The sequence below is a fragment of the Dermochelys coriacea genome, chromosome 13, assembly GCF_009764565.3.
Source record: "Dermochelys coriacea isolate rDerCor1 chromosome 13, rDerCor1.pri.v4, whole genome shotgun sequence".
Taxonomy (NCBI): domain Eukaryota; kingdom Metazoa; phylum Chordata; order Testudines; family Dermochelyidae; genus Dermochelys; species Dermochelys coriacea.
Window position 1 is genome coordinate 30,294,608 of NC_050080.1, and position 20,646 is coordinate 30,315,253.

At 55.3% G+C, this 20,646-nt stretch overlaps 1 protein-coding gene across 2 annotated transcripts in view; it reads right to left on the reverse strand.

Moving 5' to 3' along the window:
- Positions 1-206: 206 nt before the first annotated feature.
- SOGA1 (suppressor of glucose, autophagy associated 1) overlaps positions 207-20,646 on the reverse strand; it is a 106,204-nt gene continuing 85,764 nt past the window's right edge. For both annotated transcript variants that reach the window (XM_043495528.1, XM_043495526.1), the window contains one exon: positions 207-318. In XM_043495528.1, the coding sequence (XP_043351463.1) occupies positions 222-318 (97 nt within the window). In that variant the 3' untranslated portion in view covers positions 207-221. The remainder of the gene's footprint in view (positions 319-20,646) is intronic.

A 20,646-nucleotide genomic window follows, 5' to 3' on the forward strand; every position in this document is an offset into this window, starting at 1 on the left:
AAAGCCAAGTACAGTTCCACAGTCATTTATTCACATAATCAGGATAACAACACTTTATTCTTCCTGCCCCAATAACAGAGAAACTGGGGATCCCACAGCAGCCAAAGTGACCATCTAGGCGGGGTGGCTGTGCCTATGCAAATGAGATCAGCCCCTGAAGTTCTTTCTACAACCTGCCACAACTCACCAGCAGGTCAGGGTAGATCTCATCCTGGCTCCGCTTACATCTGGTTTCTGCTGTTCCAGAGAGGGCATGTGTGAAGCAGTCTCCTTGGAATTTCAGGGCGACATGCTGGTTTCCCACAGAGGACTCTGCACCTGGGATTTCAGAAATCCCTGTTAAAGGACATGCTATCCCTGCAGGCCCCTGCCCCTGTGACTGGCAGTGATGTAGCCCGTACTGACCCACGGACACTTGCCAGCCGAAGGAAGGGTGTGGCTTTGGGCAGAGCATGGAGGGGCTGTAACCCTGCCCATATTTCTAGCACTTTGGTTTGAGCCAACATTTCCTCTCAGTCTCTCTGTTGGCTGAAGCTGCAGATACGCGTCTCTGCTCATCTCTGCCCTGATTTCATTTTCCTCCTGCTGCTTGTTTACTGCCTGGTCCTTTACCTGTGGCAGGTCCACACTGCTCTGAAGGCCAAGGCTCTCTGCCATCGGCCATGGAAACAGAGCCTGTGGCTCCTATGGAAACGGGAGCAGCTAGAGGCTGCCTGGCCCCTATGGAGTTAAGGCTCTGGAAAGGCTGCTGCAAGCCAAGCCGGTCACATCAGCTGCCTGAACAAGCCCATTGATGTGTGGGGCTGCCCTCTCCTCTCCCCCACGGGGCCCGGCCCAGCCTCGGCCATTCCTGTAGTCCCCAGGCGGTGGCCACCTCTTCCTGACACCGCAGCCTGGCGGCGCCTGGCTGGGTCTGACTCAGGGGCATGCTGGGGATGGGTGTCTGTCTCCTTCAGGCAGGGGCTGGGTGACCTGTGCAAGGGAAACGGGCCAGACCAAGCCCTTCCCCGAGACAGGAACCAACCTGCTATGATGTCAGTACCGGGCAGTGAATCGTTCCCAGGCGCTGTGCTTCCCTGCAGAGCAGGGCCGAGTCGGGGCTGCCAGGCAGCTGTTCCCCCTCAGCGATGGCAGTTAAGTAGGGAGGATTGTCGGGGAGCCTGAAGACAAGCCGGTGTCTCACAGGCAGCGCCAGGGGACCATGTGGCTCTGACCAGTCATGCTCAGCCCAAAGGCCCTGTGGAGTTGAGGCATCAGAGAGGCCTGCAGTGTGGGGAAATCCCTGGGCTCTTCCTCCTCACTCCCATGAGATGCGCTTCCTTGGGTGAGGGGTGGGACTCCAAGGGTTCCGGACAATGTCCTTCATCTAACCCCCTTAGGGCTCACCCGGTCAGCGGCAATCTGGCACCAATTGATGGTACCGGCTCAGGCCAGGTTAGCTAGTTGCTTCCAGCATAGGGGAGAGAGAAGAATGCAGAGGAAGCCTAGTGTGTGAGGGGACAGAGGCCCAGGGGCCCCGGGGGGCGGCGCAGGCAGCGAGGGGACAGCGGGCATTAGCTTTGGCATGCCCAGGGAATGCGCGAGTGCACCAAACAGGCAAGAGGCAGGGTTTGTTAGGGCCAGCGGATGAGGTGGGTGTGGTTCTGCACAGCTGCTCAGGGAGGGGGACGCCTGGAGTCCCAGTGGTATTTTGCTGGTGAGCAGGGCGCATGACGGTGCAGTAAACAGCCTGACACGCAGGAGAACAAGCTTTATTCCCTGGCTTCAGGCTGCAGCAGCATGAACAGGCTTTGAGCCCTCTGCCCCCTTTCGGCCCGTTGCGGTTTAGGGAAGCGCTCTCCGTTTGGTTTTACGTAAGCAAGTCAGGTCTTCCGCAGCCTGTTCAACTCCATGGACAACTGGAAAAGCTGGACTAAAATTCAGTTAATTTGTGCTTGAAACTAGCCAGTGGTTTAGGCCCTCAGGATTCCTCAAGACTGGGCTGGTTTTAGACTCACGTTAGCCTAGAATTTCATAACGAAGACACGATGCAGACGGGGATGCCTTTGCATCCCTGCCACGTGTATCCCAATGCCAGGTGGTTTGTACCACAGCCACCCAGAGGGCAGGGGCAGATTTTAGTTATGGGACAGGATTAGAGCCCATGGTTTGGGCCAACTTTTAGGGGATGGGGGAGGGAATGGAGAGTCAAGTGCCCCCCAGATTGGCTTGCCGGGGGGCAAGGAGGGAGAGGGGCTCTGTCCTTCTCTCCCTGCGCCTCTCCCCCCTCCCACCCCCAGCACATTCGCCACTCTCCCTGGCAGCTGCATGGGGAGTGGGACCCGCATCTGCCTGAAAGAGCCTGGCTGGGAGGCAGCACGCCGGTAGAGGCGAGGGGTGGGCTCCGGCTCACTCAGCCCCTGTCCCCAGCAGCTGAGCCCAGGCAGGGTGCAGGCCACCGCTGCCTCCCAGCCAGGCTCTCTCAGGCAGAAGCGGCTCCGTCCTGCCCCTCATGCGCTGCCAGGGAGAGTGGCTGAAGGTGCTGGGGGGAGGCACAGGGAGAGAAGGACAGAGGTTCCCTCAGCACCCATAGGTAACATGGATGAGGAGAGTGCAATGGCCCTGGGTGGGGCACAGGGCGGGGGGGGTGTCACTGGGCAGGGGAGACATCTGGCGTCACATGTCCTCCCCCCCTCCCAGCATGGGGAAGCACAAGTTGTCTATGGTTAGAGCCCACATTTCTGACTGGACAGGATGAGAATCTAGGGTTGGGGGATCAGAAGTGGTTTACAGGCCGCTTTTTGAGATGAGATGGGGTAAGAGCCCATTGTTCAGGACTGGACTGGGTTAGAGCCCCCAGTTTGGGATGGATGGCATTAGAGCTGGCATTGTGGGATGGGATGAGGCAGAGGCCACGGTTGGGATGGGACGGACAGACTTACAGCCCAGGTTTTGGAATGGAATGAAGTTAGACCCTTATTTTAAGACAGGATATGGTGAGTGTCCCCAGTTTGGGATGGGCTGGTGACTACAGCCCACGCTCTGCGATGGGACAGGCATTAGACCTGTTGCATTGAGATGGGACACACCCAAGCACACATGTGGGTGGAAGGTAGGATAGCCCACGTTTGGGATGGAATGGGGTAAGAGCCTACAATATGCTAATGGGCTAGGCTGGGCTGGGATCAGAGGCCATGTTTTGGTCTGGGCTGGACTTACAAACAATGGTTTAAAGAAGAGATTGTTAGTGTCCTCATTTGGGGTGGGACAGCATTAGGGTTCCTGTTGTGGGCTGTGCTTAGATCTCACATTTTGGGATGGGACTGTGGTTAGAGACCCTGTTTTAGAGATGGCACAGGATTTGGTGGCTGGGTGGACGTGAGGGGGACACTCACCTGTCATGTGCCTCCTATTGTCTGGGTGCAGTGCTGTGATCTTTCCCCCCCACTCCTGGTGCCCCCATAGGTCGCTGACCTCACTAGGCAAGCCTCCAGCCTCAACTCTCTGGCCAAGTCACACAGCCAAAAATGGATGAACCCCTTCCAGGTAGCAAAGGGTTCAACCAACTGCCTGACCTCACAGGGTCCTCAGCCCTGCCTCTGGGCCCTTTAAATCCAACCATTTGCTTGGGCTTCTGAACACGCCTGGCCCCTTCTCAGGGTTAGGCCACTTGGACAGTGGGGGAGCCCAACCTGCCACTTCTCCGGGCTGCAGCCCAGGGACCTACGAACAGCAGCTATGTGCTGCTCCCTGCAATCCTCTGTTGTTGTTGCTGCTTCTTCTTCTTCTTCTTCTTCCAGTTACAGTCTCAGGCCTCTCGCTCCCAGGACCAGTAAACACAGCCTGCGGCCAGAACCAAGCCCCTTCTTCACCCCTCCACTCCCAGCCAGGGACTAAGCCACTCAACCCCTGCAGCTCCTTTTATCAGAGCCTGCTGGGCTCCAATTGGTTGCTTCCAAGAAGCCTCTCTAGGAAGGCCTGGAGGACCCACCTCCACTGCTCCTTCCTGCTGCGGGGTGTAGAAGGGCTGAAGGGCGTTCAGATCAGGGCCACAAAGTATCTGGTGCACCCTGTCCCAGTGGGATTGGGGCCCACAGCTCAGGATTTGGGAACTGGGGAGTTGGGGCCCATGGCTCGGGATTTGGGGACTGGGTGGGGCCTATGGCCCAGGTTGTATTTGAGTTCTGAGCAAAGACTAAGTGATTGCGTTTCACTGGATTTGTTTCACTATGGGGCAATGTTATCACTCGGGTCTGGCAGACCCTGGGGCTGAGTCCCCATCGAGTAGGGACACTGACATACTGGGGTAGAGCAAACAGATCTGAGAAAGGTTGAGGGGATACCCCTGTGCGTCCATAGGGGCCTGAGGGCAGGACTGGCTGCCAAGCGTCACACAGTTCTCGTTCTTCCCCTATGGGTGCATCAATGCTCCCAAAGCTCCATCAAGCAGGAGGGCAGAGCCAGGGGTCCTAGCTTGTCTCCAACTCAGCATATTCCCACCGACCCACTTGCCTCCTGCACTTCCTTCCTCCTGTTAAGGTTCCTTCCCCACTCTGAACTCTAGGGTACAGATGTGGGGACCTGCACGAAAACCTCCTAAGACTTACTTTTTACCAGCTTAGGTTAAACTTCCCCAAGGTACAAACTATTTTACCTTTTGCCCTTGGACTTTTGCTGCCACCACCAACGTCTACCGGGTTTTTATTAGGAAAGAGCCATTCGGAAACGTCTTTCCTCCCAAAATCCTCACCAAAACCTTGCACCCCACTTCCTGGGGAAGGTTTGGTAAAAAAACCTCACCAATTTGCATAGGGATCACAGACCCAAACCCTTGGATCTTAAGAACAATGAAAAAGCATTCAGTTTTCTTAAAAGAAGAATTTTAATAGAAGAAAGGTAAAAAGAATCACCTCTGTAAAATCAGGATGGTAAATACCTTACAAGGTAATTAGATTCAAAACATAAAGGTACAAAAAGACACAAAAACAGGAATATCCATTCTATTCAGCTCAGCTTATTTTCTCAGCCATTTAAAGAAATCATAATCCTAACGCATATCTAGCTAGATTACTTACTAATTCTAAGACTCCATTCCTGTTCTGTCCCCGGCGAAAGCCTCCCCGAGACAGACCCAGACCCTTAGTTTCTCCCCTTCCAGCTTTGAAAGTATCTTGTCTTCTCATTGGTCATTGTGGTCAGGTGCCAGCGAGGTTATCCTAGCTTCTTAACCCTTTACAGGTGAAATGGTTTTTCCTCTGGCTAGGAAGGATTTTAAAGGTGTTTACCCTTCCCTTTATTTTATGGACACCTCCAGACTAGCCACGGGAGATATATTGGGCTCCTGGTGGCTGGAAGAGGTGACAGCCACCATCCTGAGCCATTTAGATCAAAGATGCTAATAGCAGAGATCCGCGTTTCTGTGAACCTGCATGCGTCAAACCCTCTGTGGTGATTATTAATCAGCTCATTTGACCTTGCAGTGTTAGGGGACAAGGCCAATAGCCTTTTGATGATTCCAGAGAGACGGTGCCAGGAAGATGAAAGGGCTCCTGGGAGAGTGGATGAGCACAATGCTGATTTGAGTTTCATCAGCAAAGACCTGGGGAACAAACTAATATGGGACAGTGCTTGGCAGAGCCCCAGGCTGTGGCTAGGATGGCCCTAGCAGGGGCATGTATTGCTTGTGCTCAGAGCAGGACTGCATCTCGTCCCAGCCAGCCCTGGTGGAGAATCTCCACGTACCTGCTCATCTGAGCTGCAAAGTTCTCCCCAGCCAATGACGCCTTGGGCTGAGCTGGTTACGGCAGGTCAGTTTTCACAGCCAGTGGTACACAAGGGAGCAATGTGGCCAGCATCACATCTGCCTGCCTTTGGCTGCCCCGACCAAAGGATTGGCTACCCATGTTGCAGCTGGCTGTCCCCCATTTAACTCGCCCCCCAGCTATTCTGCTGGCCCAGACAGCTGCTGGGGGGGACATTGAGTGTCCTTTGCCCCAAGCCCACAGACCCTGCCTAGCACCAGGCCAGTCACTCCCTTCCCACGGACCCTAGCTCTTTGCCCAGGATCTTGGTGTGAAAGTTAGTGCTAGACAGGGAGCCCTGGAGCTTGAAGGCATCTCTCCATCCCCCAGGACAGGCCTGGCAAGGACAGCACCAGGGCAAGCTTCCCCAGCACACTGCCTCCCAGCGTTCTGCAGCATTGCTGTCCCCAGACAGTCAGGTAGCCTGAGGCATGCCTGCCAACGTCATGAGACTGATTTAAAAATCAAGGAGGATCAATTTCAGCTCTGCCTTCTTCGCGATCCACCACATTTGCTGGATATTCTGCTGAACTGATCCATAGTGAAATAGCTAACAATACTGACATTTATGGGTCATCGTTAGACATTTTAATTAAGACACCAGTGAGATGAATGGGGTTGTTCACACCTCACAAAGGTATTTTTTCAGGTTCTCAGCAGACTCAGGCAGACAGGTTGTATTTGAAAAGTTTTTCCCACCCAAGGGGTGTTGGAAAAAATGAAAAATTAAACCCTGCAGATACTACGGTGCCCCAAGGGGCTTTATGGCAGCCAGCAGGCTGCAGGCCAGCAGCATTGCTCTTGGGAACAGTGCAGTTGTTAGAGGTGCTGTTTGCTCTGACACAACGTTAAGAAGATTTAATGGCTCTTTTAACAGATTTATTTTAGATTTTTCTTTTCTACAATAATTCAGTGTAAAAAGTCCCAGTTCCATATACAACAGTTTGAACATTTGGAATAAGAAATCCAGCTCAGGGAGACTGTGTGACACCTAGAATCAGCTCATTTTCTAACAACACAGGTAGAGAAAACCCAATAGAAACTAACCAGAAGGAGAACATTTTCAACTGGAATGCTTTACAAATGGCAAGAAAAGCCCCTGGCCACAGCCCCAGCAACCCCCAAGTAAATATTTACAGAGGATCATCTCTTTGGACACATCCCCATGGCAGGGAAAAGGGACCCAGACAGCTGCAGCGGCCACATGCCTCGCTGAGCAGGGAGAAGGGGCAACTCCCTGGGAATCTTGTAATGGTTTACAAACGGGTTTCTCTTTTCCTCAGTGGATCCAGCGCTGGAGTTGTTCTCATAAATTTGCTGTCAAACACCCTTCTGTCCCCACATAGGCAACATCTAGCAGCCCCTGGGTACGAGGGATGAAGCAGCCCCAGGGCAAGAGGCAGTTTCCCCCCTAGGAAAGGGTATTTGCCTCCCTCCAGGTGTGCCTGTCTGCAGGTGATGAGGCAGGCTCTGTGTGCATGAAGATGTGCTTGGCACAGGCCTGGCTTCCTGGGATGACCTCAGTCGGCGTTTGCTCAGTGTGGGTTTCCTAGGAAGAACAGGAAGCATATCCTTCCCCTACAATAAGGAGCAGTCGGCATGTGGCCTATGGCCTAGTATGGGGCATGGAAAAGCCCATCGTAATGCGATGGGTAGGGAAATGTCCTCGTCCCCATTATGTCCCAGTTCTGACTATGATGCAAGCCCACAAAGAATACTGAAACTGGTTGAACACCCATGTTCCAGGGGCTCGATCTGAATGAAAATGAAGTTCTCAGTAGAAGCTACATAGTTTGGGGCAGTTTTTCTCGGCTAAGTGCAGCCGAGCGGGGCAGCCGCCAGGAAGCTGGTTATAGCTCTCTGACCCTCTCCTGGCTCTGGCTGCAGGTTAGAGCACCCTCGGGGCTGCTCTAATGTGTGGCCAGTTGGCAGTTGTCCCCAAGGAGCTGAGCACAACTGGAGTGCAAGAGACGCCACCCGCCCCGCTCTTTATCCCTCCCTGTACCCAGGTAGGAGCTGCTACCTGCTAGGGACTGCCCTCATTTTGTTAACCAGCAAGAAGTGTCCCCACATTTGGAGATATTTCTCCAGGTGAGATTTTCATGCAGACAAATTGCCATGGGCAGAAGGCTGAGGGGGCCCCAACAATCAAGGTTGGAGGGGGCGGATGCTGAGCTTGTGTACTGCTTTGGAAGAGTCTCCTGCCACATTTAAAGTCATGTCCCCTTGGCAGGATGTGTCTTGCTTGCTGTGCTGTGTTGCTTTGGCTGAGGGTTGTTTTCATGGAACAAAATTTCTCATTGGCCCGGAGGGACACTGGAAATGCAACATGTGCCTGAGGCTAAATGAGGGTGAGAAACCCCTGCCCCAAGCCTGGTCCCTGTGAGGGGTGCAGCTCACATCCATCTCTCAATCTGAGCTCCAGGAACTGTGGAAGGGGCTGGGGCTTGTGCTTTTGGGTGTCAGAGCATGGGGAGGCATGGTGGGCTCAGAGGCCTAGGAGAAACACTAAGGCATCAGGGGAGCACCAGAGTGGGAAGCCCCATGGGGAAGTCAGAGAATTTACCCAGCCCAATCTGGAGCATCATGGAGAAAAGGGATGTTTGGGAAGCTTGGAGGAAAGGAATGTGATACCAATCTTCAAGCAAAGGGAAGGAGAGAGATCCTGACAATTACTGTGCTGGAAGGGTAATTTATTATGGAATAGCCAAGGCCAGAGTGGCAAGAAGAAGAGGCTGAGGGGGAGATTACAGGGAGATGCTGCTGAGGACTACCGCAGGGAAAGGCAGCATGCTCACTCCCCAGGCAGGAGGCAAAGTGCTTCCAGCATGCACTACAAAGCCCTTCCTCTCGCTACTGCAGTACCTCAGGGGTTATTCAGCCTGCACTGGACGCAAGCTCTGGCCTAGAACTTGGGCTCTGGCCTCTGAGGGGAAATGGAAGAAGAGTTAACAGAAGGGCAGAGGCAAGTAGAGAGATGGTTGGAGAGGAGGAAACAAGGAGATCAGCTGGAGAGAGGAGGATGTACAAGAGCAGGTCACAAGACTGATGGAGTTAGTGGGGGAAGCACCAAGTGGTGGGTGGGGAGGAGGGTCATGAAGTGAGACAGATGCATGAGTGGGGTGGGGGGTCCTGGAGGAGTGAGACAAGGAAAAATGGAGGCGGCATGAGAAGGTGTGATGGAGAGAAATGGGGAAGTACAAAGGTGATTGAGTGAGCTGGGTAAGCATGAGGGAGTGATGGTGGAACCATGAGGGATGCTGTTGGGAAGTGGTGGTGGTGGAAGAAGAGAATCAGGTGGGACAGATGGCCAGGAGGAAACATGGGGGTAGGTGGGAGATGAGGAAGGTCGAGGGGACAATGATGGAGGGAGTCAGAGACACCCTGAAGTGGGGAACTCAGTGGGGAATGACAGCGGGTTATAAGGAAACCTGGTGGACAAGCAAGGGGTAGCAATGGTGGGATCTGAGGAAGCATGGAGGTGTTGTCTTGTGAGGAGCAATTTGGGAGATGAGGAAGCACTGGGTAGTCAGTGGAGAGTGATGCTGGGAGATGAGGAAGCATGAGAGGGAGTAAGGCAGGAGAGATGGCAGCTGATGAGGAAGCATGGGGACAGCTGGGAGGCAAGGAAGCACAGGGGAATGAATAAAGGGGAGAGTTGGGGCCGCTGAAGAAGTATGGGGGGATGTTAGGGGAGAGGTGGCAGCCTGGGGAGAGGTGGGAGATGAAGATGCACAGGGGAATGAATAAAGGGGAGAGATGGTGATGGATGAAGCAGCAATGTGGGGGTATCATGGGAAGATGACAGGAGATGATAAACATGGGGCAGTTGGAGTGGAGAGACAGTGCGAATGAGGAAGTCAGCTGGGGTCAGGTGGGAGAGATGGCAGGAAATGAAGCATGAGAGACACCATGAGGGAGAGGTGGCAGGAAAAGAGGGGAAAAGGACAGTGTGGGCAGAGCTGGTGGCAGATAAGGAAGCATGAGGGGGTGCTAAAGATGATAGAAGATAATGAAACATGGGGAGGGGCTTAGTGGGAAGGGAAAATGGGAAATGCAGGCACACTGGGGATTGTCAGTGGAGAGCAATAGCCATATATAAGGAGGCACAGGGGTGTGAGTAAAAACAAAATGATTGGAGGGGTGAAGAAGCACGAAGTAGAATCAAGGGGAGTGATAGCAGGACATGAGGAAACACAGAGAGGGCAGGATGGAGAGATGGGGTCATGAGGAAGCATGAGGGGGAGTCAAGTGGGAACGATGCCATGAAAGGGGATGCATGGTAGATAGGGAGGAGGAGAGGGTGTGAAATAAGGAAGCATGGGGAGGTCAGAATGGAGAGAAAGCAGGAAATGAGGAAACACGGGGTTGGGAGGTGAGGAAGCATGAGGGGTTAGTGGAGCGTAATGATTGTAGATGATGATGTATGAAGGGGAATCAAGGGGGAGTGATGGTGGGAGTCAGGCAAGAGAGATGGCACCACATGAGAAGCACGGGGACAAGTCAGTGGAAAGACGGGTAGATAAGCTGAGGAAACATGGAGGTGGTTGAGTGTGAGTGATGGAGTGAGATGGGGAAGCAGGAGGTTGGGGGTCCAGGTGAGGCCACATGGGGACATGAAGAATGCCAATGGGACTTGAGGAGGAGCAATGGAGAAAGATGGGGAAGCCTGACGAGGAATTGGAGGCAATGGTGGAGATGGGGAAGCAAGAGGAGGAATGGGGGTGCGGGTGGGAGATGGGGAAGCACAAGGAGGGAATGGGAGCAATGGTGGATGATGGGGAAGCATGAGGAGGGAATAGGGGTGAGGGTTGGAGATGGAGAAGCAGGAGGAGGGAGTCCAGGGCCGAGGGAGGGTGGGAGATGGGGAAGCATGAAGCAGGAATTAGGGGGTATGGTGGAAGATGAAGCATGAGTAGGGATCGAGGGTTAGTGAGAGAGAGAGAGAGAGAGGGGAAAATGTGAGAGATGGGGGTTAGAGGAGCAAAGAATGGAGATGGGGAAACATGATGGATGATTTAGAGGTGACTTGTAGGGGGAGGGGAAGCCTGAGTGTTTGGGGGAGTGATGCAGGAAAATGGGTTCAGGATATGGACTAAGGAACAGAGGAAATACAAAGGGGACTTACAGGAGCAATGCAGAGAGACCGGGTGGCAGGGGTGGGTTGAAGACATGATTTGGAGAGAGATGGGGAACACAGGAAGGGAGGCTGTGGGGAGCAATAGAGGGAAGCAGAAACACAGGGGTTGGCAGGGGAGAGTTACAGAGGGAGATGAAGCAGCATGAGACACAGTCAAGTGGGAGAGGTGGGAGAAAATGAGGAAGCACAAGGAAGTTTGGGGGACAGATCCTGGCAAATGAGGAACACGAGGGGTAGTGGAAAGGGGAGTGATTGTGGGAAATTAGGGAACAGGGGGAGTGAAAGGTGAGCGATGGAGGGAGATGAGGGACATGAGGGGGATGAAAGGGGAGCAATGGTGGGCGATGAGGGAACGGGGAAGTGAAAGGGGAGCGATGGAGGGAGATGAGGCAACATGAGGGGGAATGAAAGGGGAGCATGGTGGGAGATGAGGGAACGGGGGAAGTGAAAGGGGAGTGATGGAGGGAGATAGGGAACACGAGAGGGAGTGAAAGGGGAGCGATGGAGGGGATTGAGAGAACACATGGGAATGAAAGGGGAGCAATGGTGGGAGATGAGAGAACATGGGAGGAGTGTAAGGGGAACATAGTGGGAGATGAGGGAACATGGGGTGGTCATTTCAGAAACTATTGAGAGAGGATGACGAAGCACAGTGAGGAAGTGAGAGGACGAGTTTGGCTGCAAATGAGGACACATGAAGGGGAGTCAGAGAGAGATGATGGTAAATTAGAAAACTGAGGTCTTGACAGGTGTGATGGAGCAAGACAGGGTAGCACAAGGTGAAGGGGTCAAGGTAACGCCATGTGAGCAGGTGGGGAGGCACAGGGCAATTGAGGGGGAGCCATTAAAGATGGGGAAGCACAAAGGAGTTCAGTGAGAGACTTTGGAAGATGAAACATGAGTGGGGAATGGAGGGTGAACTGGCGTGAGACAGGGAACAAGAGATGGGAGATGGGGTAGCAGGAGGGAGAATGTAGGGAGTGATGGTGGGAGATGGGGTAGTAGGAGGGGCTGTACAGAGTGATGTGGGAGATGGGGTAGCAGGAGAGAGGACGTAGGCAGCGATGGTGGGAGGTGGAGACACAAGAGGGGGCTGTAGGGAGTGATGGTGAGAGATGGGGTAGCAGGAGGGGGCTGTAGGGAGTGATGGTGAGAGATGGGGTAGCAGGAGGGGGCCTGTAGGGTATGATGGTGTGAAGTGGGGTAGCAGGAGGGGGCTGTAGGAAATGATGGTGGGAGATGGGATAGCAGGGGTGGGGCTGTGGGTATGATGGGAGATGGGGTAGCAGGAGGGGGCTATAGGGAGTGATGGTAAGAGATGGGGAAGCAGCAGGGGGCTGTAGGGAGCGATGGTGGGAGATGGGGCAGCAGGAGGGAGAAAGTAGGGACTGATGGTGAGAAATAGGGTAGCAGGAGGGGGCTGAAGAGAGTGATGGTGTGAGATGGGATAACAGGAGGGGGGCCGTATGGTGTGGTGGTGGGAGATGGGGTAGCAGGAGGGGGCTATGGGGAGTGATGGTGAGAGATAGGGTAGCAGGAGGGGGCATTAGGGAGTGATGGTGAGAAATAGGGTAGCAGGAGGGGGCTTGTAGGGAGTGATGGTGGGAGATGGGATAGCAGAGGGGGTTGTGGGTATGATGGGAGATGGGGTAGCAGCAGGGGGCTGTAGGAGCGATGGTGGGAGATGGGATAGCAGGAGGGGGCTGAAGGAAGTGATGGTGGGAGATGGGATAGCAGGAGGGGGGGCCGTATGGTGTGATGGTGAGAGATAGGGTAGCAGGAGGGGGCTGTAGGGAGTGATGGTGGGAGAAGGGGTAGCAGGAGGGAGGATGTAGGAGGGTGTGATGGTGGGAGATGGGATAGCAGGAGGGGGCTATGGGGAGTGATGGTGAGAGATGGGGAAGCAGGAGGGGGTGTAGGGAGTAATGGGAGATGAGGTAGCAGGAAGGGCTGTAGGGAGTGATGGTGAGAGATGAGGTAGGAGAAGGGGGGCTGTAGGATATGATGGTGGGAGATGGGATAGCAGGAGTGGGCTGTGGGTATGATGGGAGATGGGGTAGCAGGAGGGGTCTGTAGGGTGAGATGGTGGGAGATGGGGTAGCAGGAGGAGGCCGTAGGGAGTGGTGGTGGGAGATGGGGTAGCAGGAGGGGGGGCCATAGGGAGTGATGGTGGGAGATAGGGTGGCAGGAGGGGGCACCGTAGGGAGTGATGGTGGGAGATGCGGTGGCAGGAGGGGGGCGCTGTAGGGACTGATGGTGGGAGATGGGGTAGCAGGATGGGGCTGTAGAGAGTGATGATGGGAGATGGGGTAGCAGGAGGGGGCCGTAGGGAGTGATGGTGGGAGATGGGGTAGCAGGAGGGGGCTGTAGGGAGTGATGGTGGGAGATGGGGGTAGCAGGAGGGGGGGCCCATAGGGAGTGATGGTGGGAGATGGGGAAGAATGAGGGGGGGGTAATGGAAGAGAGGGAAGCACTAGCGGGCACCCATGGGAGTGATGGAGGCTGCAGTCAGGTGGACAGAGGTGAACAGGTATGATGGGGATCAGCAGGAGGCATCAGAAGGTTGTGGGACGGGCTGGGGCAGAAATGGAGGTAGATGGGGGAAGACGGGAGGCCCAGTGCAAGTCTTTGTGGAAGCTGGGGGCAACAGAAAGGAATGAGTGGTCTGGGGAAGCGTTGGGGGGGCACATGGTGGCCTGGGGGAGTCCCATGGAAAGAGGCACATGGCTGAGCTGGAGTGGGAGCACTGGGAAGGAGAAGGAATATGGGGGGGGTGGAGGGTGAATTGAAGGGCAGGGGAAGCCCGAGGGGAGGGCCAGGGAGCAATGGGGGAGCATGGAAGCTGAAGGTGGGGTCTGGGGAGCAATGGGGGAGGTGGGAAGTCACTGGGGGACCAGAGGAAGGGCTGAGGAAGCAGCGTGGTGGGCTGTGTCCCAGGCTCACAGTGGGCATGGCGGTAAATCTCCGCACTGCCAGGTCTGGTTTCCCCGTGGCCCCTGGACTAGGCTGCGCTGGGTGGTCCAGTAGGCACAGAGCCCACTGGCTGTGCATGGCTGGGGTGTGCGGTGCCTTCCCGGCACTTGGCAGGTTCAGGTGCATTCTGGGAGCACCGGGCCAAACCCTGGCAGGTATTTAGGCTCCCAGCACCTGTGGATTTCAATGGAGTTCAGTGGGAGCTAGTCAGTAACAAAACCCATTTGAGGCCCGAGTGCTGTGGGGTCTCTGGTGAGTGTGTGGGGCAGTACGCGCATATGGGGTGTGTGCAGGTTGGGTGGGGCCCACATTTGCACTGGGCTCTGTGATGGGGGTACCTGTATGTACATGGGTTGCTGTTGTGCCCTCAGGGCTAGGCCCCTCTGTGTCACCCCTGTAACATCCCCCCCACCCCAGGGGGTGAGCTGTTCTGGGGGTGGGAAGGGTGCCAAGCATAAACACCTGCCTTGCTACAACAGTAGTCCTGGTGGGTACATACTGCCTGCCCCCCACCCTGCGGCCATGGGAATACTCTACCTGAGGCTTAGCTTGGGGACGTGGTCCCTTGGTCCCTGCAGCCCAGACCCGAGATCAGGGGTTGGCAAACTTTTTGGCCTGAGGGCCACATCTGGGTATGGAAATTGTATGGCGGGCCATGAATGCTCACAAAATAGGGGATGGGGTGCAGGAGAGGGTGAGGGCTCTGGCTGGAGGTACAGGCTCTGGAGTGGGGCCAGAAATGAGTTCAGGCTGTGGTAGGAGGCTCCGGGCTGGGGCCGGGGTGTGTGTGTGTGAGGACTCCAGCAAGGTGCAGGAAGGGGATCAGGGCTGGAGCTGGGGGGGTTCAGAGGGCAGGAGGGGGATCATGGCTGGGGAGGGAGTTGGGGCGTGGGAAGTGGTCAGGGGTGCAGGCTCTGGGTAGCACCTCAAGCAGCTCCCAGGAGCAGAAGCATGTCCCCCTTCCAGCTCCTACACGGCGGCGTGGCCAGGCATCTCTGCATGCTGCCCCGTCTGCAGATGCCGCCCCTGTGGCTCCCACTGGCCGTGGTTCCCAGCCAATGGGAACTGTGGGGGCAGCACCTGCAGACAGGGGCAGCATTTGGAGCCCCCGGCTGCCCCTACACGTAGGAGCTGGAGAGGGGACATGCCGCTGCTTCCAGGAGCTGCAGGAAGCCACAGCACGTGTGGAGTGGGGCAAGCCCCCGACCCCATGGAATCTCGAGGGCCGTATTAAAATGTCAAACAGGTGACCCATAGTTTGCCCACCCCTGCCCTAGCTGAAGGGATGCTCCAAGATGTGGGACTGGCCAAGGAGCAGCAGCTGGAGAGGGTGCAGGCCAGGGCTGAAGGGCTGCTCCAGCCAGGAGCACTTGGCAAACGTGCGAGTGTAATTGTGTGCCTGTTTGACAACGTGTGTGTAGCCGGGTGTATCCCTGGCCTGGGGCTGGTTCAGCATCTGTAACCCAGGCTGAGGCTGGCTCAGGCAGACGTTGCGGGAAGTGGCTGCTGGAAGCGGATGGGAAGGGACAGCTGGGCACCAGGGCCTTCCCGAGCCTCTCACACCTAGCTCTCGTGTGGGGTGCGGCCAGGCCAGGAGCGCTGCAGGCCTGAGGCCGACCGCCCCAGCTGGGCAGGGTTACTGGGGGCAGATGGAGGGGCAGGGGTAGTGAGAGCCAGAGCTGTGGAGGCCGTTAGGGCAGGTGTTGAACACAGAGCTGCCAGAGACCCCTGCACGCCACCCAGCCATGGTGGGAAGCTTCTGGCTGTTCAGCAATCCATGCGGCATGGTGAGGGACTGGCTCTGTGATCTCAGCTGCTCCATTTCCAGGGCAGCAGCTGGGCAGCCCCGCAGCAGGGAAGACTAACAGGAGTGGAGGATCAGCATGGCTTCCCTAGCAGAGGGAGGCCGTTCCCCATGGCACAGCATGGCATGAGCAGCTGCTCCTGTGGCCAGTGGCAGTTTGCAGCCCCCAGCCCTGGGAATTTGCTGTCATGGCTGCTGAAGGTTTCCAACCCTCCAGGATTGTCCTGGAGTCTTGCGGAATTAAAGATTAAACTTTTAAAATTGTGGCATGTGATGAAACCTCCAGCCCAAACTGGAAACCCTATGGCTGCTCCAGTTCAGGGACAAGGGAGGTGAGGCTTTATCCTTCTGCCCCATAAGCCAGTCCCTGCTGTGCCAGCCCCTGCAGCACCCTGGGCAGGCCGTCTGCTCCTGCCTCAGGACCAGCAGGGCAGCTTGGCGTAGGTGCCATGCAAAGCAGAGGGGCTTCACCGAGTCCAGCCCCATTGCGGGGCCACGCAGCAGCAGAGGTCAGCCTGGTGCTCGCACAGAAGGAAAAGGCTAAGCAGATTTTAGCACCGGGCCCTGGCTCCCTTGGTCCAGTTCTTTCTGGGATCAGCTGTGGAGGAATGGGAGCCCTGGTGCCCCTCAGCTCCCCTGCTGAGGGTGAAGTGGGGCCGCCTGGGAGGAAGGTGTGTTCCTTCCAAGGCCTGGCCAGGCAGCTGTTGCTGCTCCCAAATCAACCAGCAGGGGGCTGTACCCCAGCCCACTCTCTTCCGCTGGCCGGTTACGCCCCACTTCCAACAGCTGATGCACGGCTTCAAGGTCACCTAGAGCAGTGCTTCTCAAGCTATCTGATGTGGGGTACCGGCAATTTTTCCCCAATGTGCACACAGACTGGCACCGGTCTGCAGACCACCACTTTGAGTAGCACTGACCTAAAGGGCAAGAGAGGTTCCTGAAGCCGGAGTGCACCAGCTGGAGGCCAAAGACCCTTCCCAGCTCCTCTCTCTGTCTCCTGGGAAGAGTCTGTCAGCTCAGCAATGGAAGCACCCCTGACCTAGACCCCGGGAGCTGCTAGGGCAGCATGGAGCCAAGAGCAGGATTTTGCCTTTCCCTTGGATCGAGAGGGTGTCAGGGAGCTACTCTGGGGGCTGGGCCCCTGACCCAGGGGTCAGCCAGGCACCCTGCACACATGGACACAGAAGGTAGCTCTGGGGGTTTCATTTCAGAGCTCGCAGGCCCTTTATTTTCTACCACACAACACACAATTGTACAGACCGAGAACAGAGTGAGTGGGGAAGCCCCATCATCAGTGGCAGTGAAACTGCCCTTCATGTGTGTGGGGGGCTATGCAAAAGGAAGGGGCGAGCACATGGAACCCAGACCCGGACACCTGAGGCTGCTAGGGAAACAGCAACAGGGGCTGAGAAAACAGTCGGTAACAGCCTCTCGCCCTGCCCTATCCGTGAGCTTTGCAGCAGGACAGACCTTTGGGAAGAGCTCAGCTGGCTTTTCAAAGCCCAATGCTGCAGCAAGGAAGAGCAGGGAAAGGCTGCGATGGTGCGGGTGGCATGGACAGAGAGCTCTGCTCGGGAACAGCTTACCCGGCACGTGGCAGGGCTGCAGGGGGAATAGTCCCCCAAAGGGCAGCTCTCCTCTCCCACCCCCTGCAGGGAGAAACCCTAACCCACTGAGATGCATGGAAATGACATGAAATCAACAACACGTCCCTGTACACACACCCTTCCCCGCAGGAGACGCTGGGAAACAGGACCTGGCTGACTGAACCAAACGGGCAGGTGGGAGTTTAAGCAGCCAAACTGGCTCATCTTTAATTTCAAGTATGCTATTTTCAGAACGGCTGGCACCCCGGGCTGCAGCCAATTGAGGCTCAGCTCAGGCTGAGATTCTGCTCTTTCAGATTCCAAGCAGGGAGATGACAATGTCAAGTGAAAAGGCTGCGTATTACACACACCATGGCTCAGGGTTGCTCTCTCTGCTACTTCCCCGCATCCTTCAACTGACTTTGCTGAAGCAAAGCCTGGCTTCTTTGCACACTTGTTGTGGTGGGCCAACAGGTGGCCAAGACAAGGCCCTGGGCACATGCCCAGTGCTGTCCCTCCCAGCCACAGGGCCACACATGGCTCATCACCTCCACCCATGGCAGAAATGCCCAGCACTGCTATTTACAGGACAGGACAGACATGACGAGTATCACAAATAATTAAAAAGGCATTTGTAAAAATGAGAAACCACATTCCAAAAAGTAGATTCTTTAAAAAAACCCTAGTTACCAATGAAAATGCGAAAACCCATCCCAACAAAATATTTACAGTGGGTGTTATCGACCACATTAACAACACTCCCCCAACCCCCTCCCGGGATAGACCCCCACGCCTGCCAAACGCATGCAAAAACTAACGAGAGCTGCACTAACCACCACGCTCCCACAGCTCGTTGCCTGCTAGTAGGTTGGACAATAGCTGTCTGCTCTACCTCTTGCTCCTCTCAGGTGAGAACGTGCCCAGACCTTCTCTGGCTCTGCCAGTGGAAGGACACAACCTAAGACCCACCCATAGTCATCAGGCAGAGTAAGGCGACTTGTGCAGAACCAGCTGGGCCACTGCCCTCCCCTCACTAACAGAAGTGCACAGAGCGTAGCCCTCAGCTGCTGACAGAGAACAAGACTTGGCTGTGGTACTAGCATACACCCTGCCTGAGCGCAGAGCACAGCCTCACAGGAGGGGAAGCAGCTTCATTTGCAAGGCCCCTCTATTCAAGGGATAAATACACGAGTTTCTCCTCATCCCTAGGGTGGACTCATCCCTGGCTGCATGGCTGTTACACATTTGAGTGGATGCGTTGTCTGGCTGGAACCCTCCCCACAGGTTTGGTTGGTACCTCACACACCTACCCACTGTTGTTCTGCAAGCCCTGGTGTTCTCCACACTAACGCTCACAATCCTCTATGGGGAAGATGTCTGTACTCTCTCCCAGAGCAGTGCAAAGAGCAGCAGGCCGGTAATTGGACTTCATTAGCACCTAATGCAACGGGCATTTATTTTTAACTGCAGAAATCTGCTGGCATTGAACGCCAGGGCTTCACAATAAAGTGCTGATGCCTTCCAGGGCTCCAAGCTGATAAACACTGGCTCTTTATTAACGGGTGGCTTGTTTGCACTTCCTCCCCTCCCCTCCCCCAAATGAGACTCCATTCCCAGCCAAACAGCAGTTCTGGTCCTGCGCAGGGCAAGCCCATAGTCCAATTGGTATTTTTAACTCATCTACTATCCTCCCAATTTAGCTAATTTCATTATTTTTAAAAATTCCTTCAGCTCTAAAGTTCGTGCTGATTTAAACTGATCCTGCCTTGTGCTCCGCCCAGGCCTGCAGCCCATTAGATCAGGTCAAACCAAAAGGAAGGGATGTTTGCAAGACACTTGTAATGAGCAATTAACTAAAACAGCCCCCCAAGGAGCTGGGGTGTCCCAGCTGAGACTGTGAAACCGAGTAATGGATTCAGCAGGTGCTGTTAGCGACAGGGCCAGGGCTCCCCGGCCACCACATATCTGCTCGGGGATACAAAGGGGCTAGGGGTAGCTCTGGGGCCTGTGTTGTGTTTTTAAACATTGAAGCAAAATGCTGTCACATACGGCTCCCTGGCACAAGTAGTGGGCAGGGCGGTGGGTTGAAGAAATTATTTCCCAGTTGCAGGCTGAATTAAAACTCTGCGCACATACATACATACATACATACATACACACACACACACACACACTCTCTCTCCCTTTGCAATATTCTCAGAGACTCGGGGGAGGGAAGTCAATCAAAATGCACCAGGAGCCGTGATGATAAAATGGGCCAAAAAGGGAATTTATAGTGAGCACAGGGCTGCAATGGAGGCTGATGCTGAAACACAGCGAGGGGTGGGGGGAACCTGCCAAGGCCCGGGAACCAGCATAGAGAGGAGCAGCTGGACTCCATGTCTGATGAGGTCAGCTTTTCTCACACCACTTCCAGCACAGCTGGGCTTGGGGAGGGCTGGAAATGCAGCCAGGAAAAGGGTACCCCCCCCCCACGCAGTGGTTGCCATTGCCAGTCACAACCAGCAAGTGCTGAAAGGCAGGAAAATGGCATGCTCTCTCAGCCATTAATTAAACTCCCTCCCCCCGCGGTGCCAGGGCTGTGTTGGGGGTCAGGGCCAGCCCGCTCCATGCTGCTGGCTTGCTCTGAGGTGGGCTGTACAGCCCAGTCCAAATATCAGAGGAGCCCCCGGGGGGGATTCAAACTCACCCTAACTGCTAGGAGAGCGAAGCGGAGCACAGCATGGGGCTTGCTGTAGCATAACTAACAGCCCTGAGAAGAAGGGGCCAGGCAGTTTGTGCTGGCTGTAACACCCTCACCCACCCCCTGAATTTGAGATGTGGTTTCCAAGCACCTGGATCAAGCTGACCCGGAGCTTTGCTGTGGCAGGTCACCTGTCCCAGAGCCCCCAAGGGACAGCCCTCCCTGGCTCATTGAGCATTCCCTGCCCGAATGCACCCTGGACACTCCCCAGCAACAAAAGAGACACGAGATAGGGCAAGGCTACACTACAAAATTAAGTTGAGCGTAGGCTGTCTACACTACAGATTACTTTGGTGTAAACGTCGCTCGGCAGTGTGAATAATCCACACCCGTGTGATGCAAGTTACACTAACCTAGGCGCTGGTGTGGACAGCGCTGTGTTGGCAGGAGAGCTACTCCTGCTGACACAGCTACCGCGGCTCGCGGAGGCAGGAGTTATTAAGCCAACAGGAGAGCTCACTCCTGTCAGCTTAGAGCGTCTTCACCAGAAGTGCTACAGCGGCGCAGCTCCATCAGTGCAGTGCAGACAGTCGAAGTTGCGACGACGTACAGCCACTGCAGTAATTAAACTGCCTTTGCATGTCCACACTGTGCTCCTTGTGTCGCCAGTGCGTGTCCTC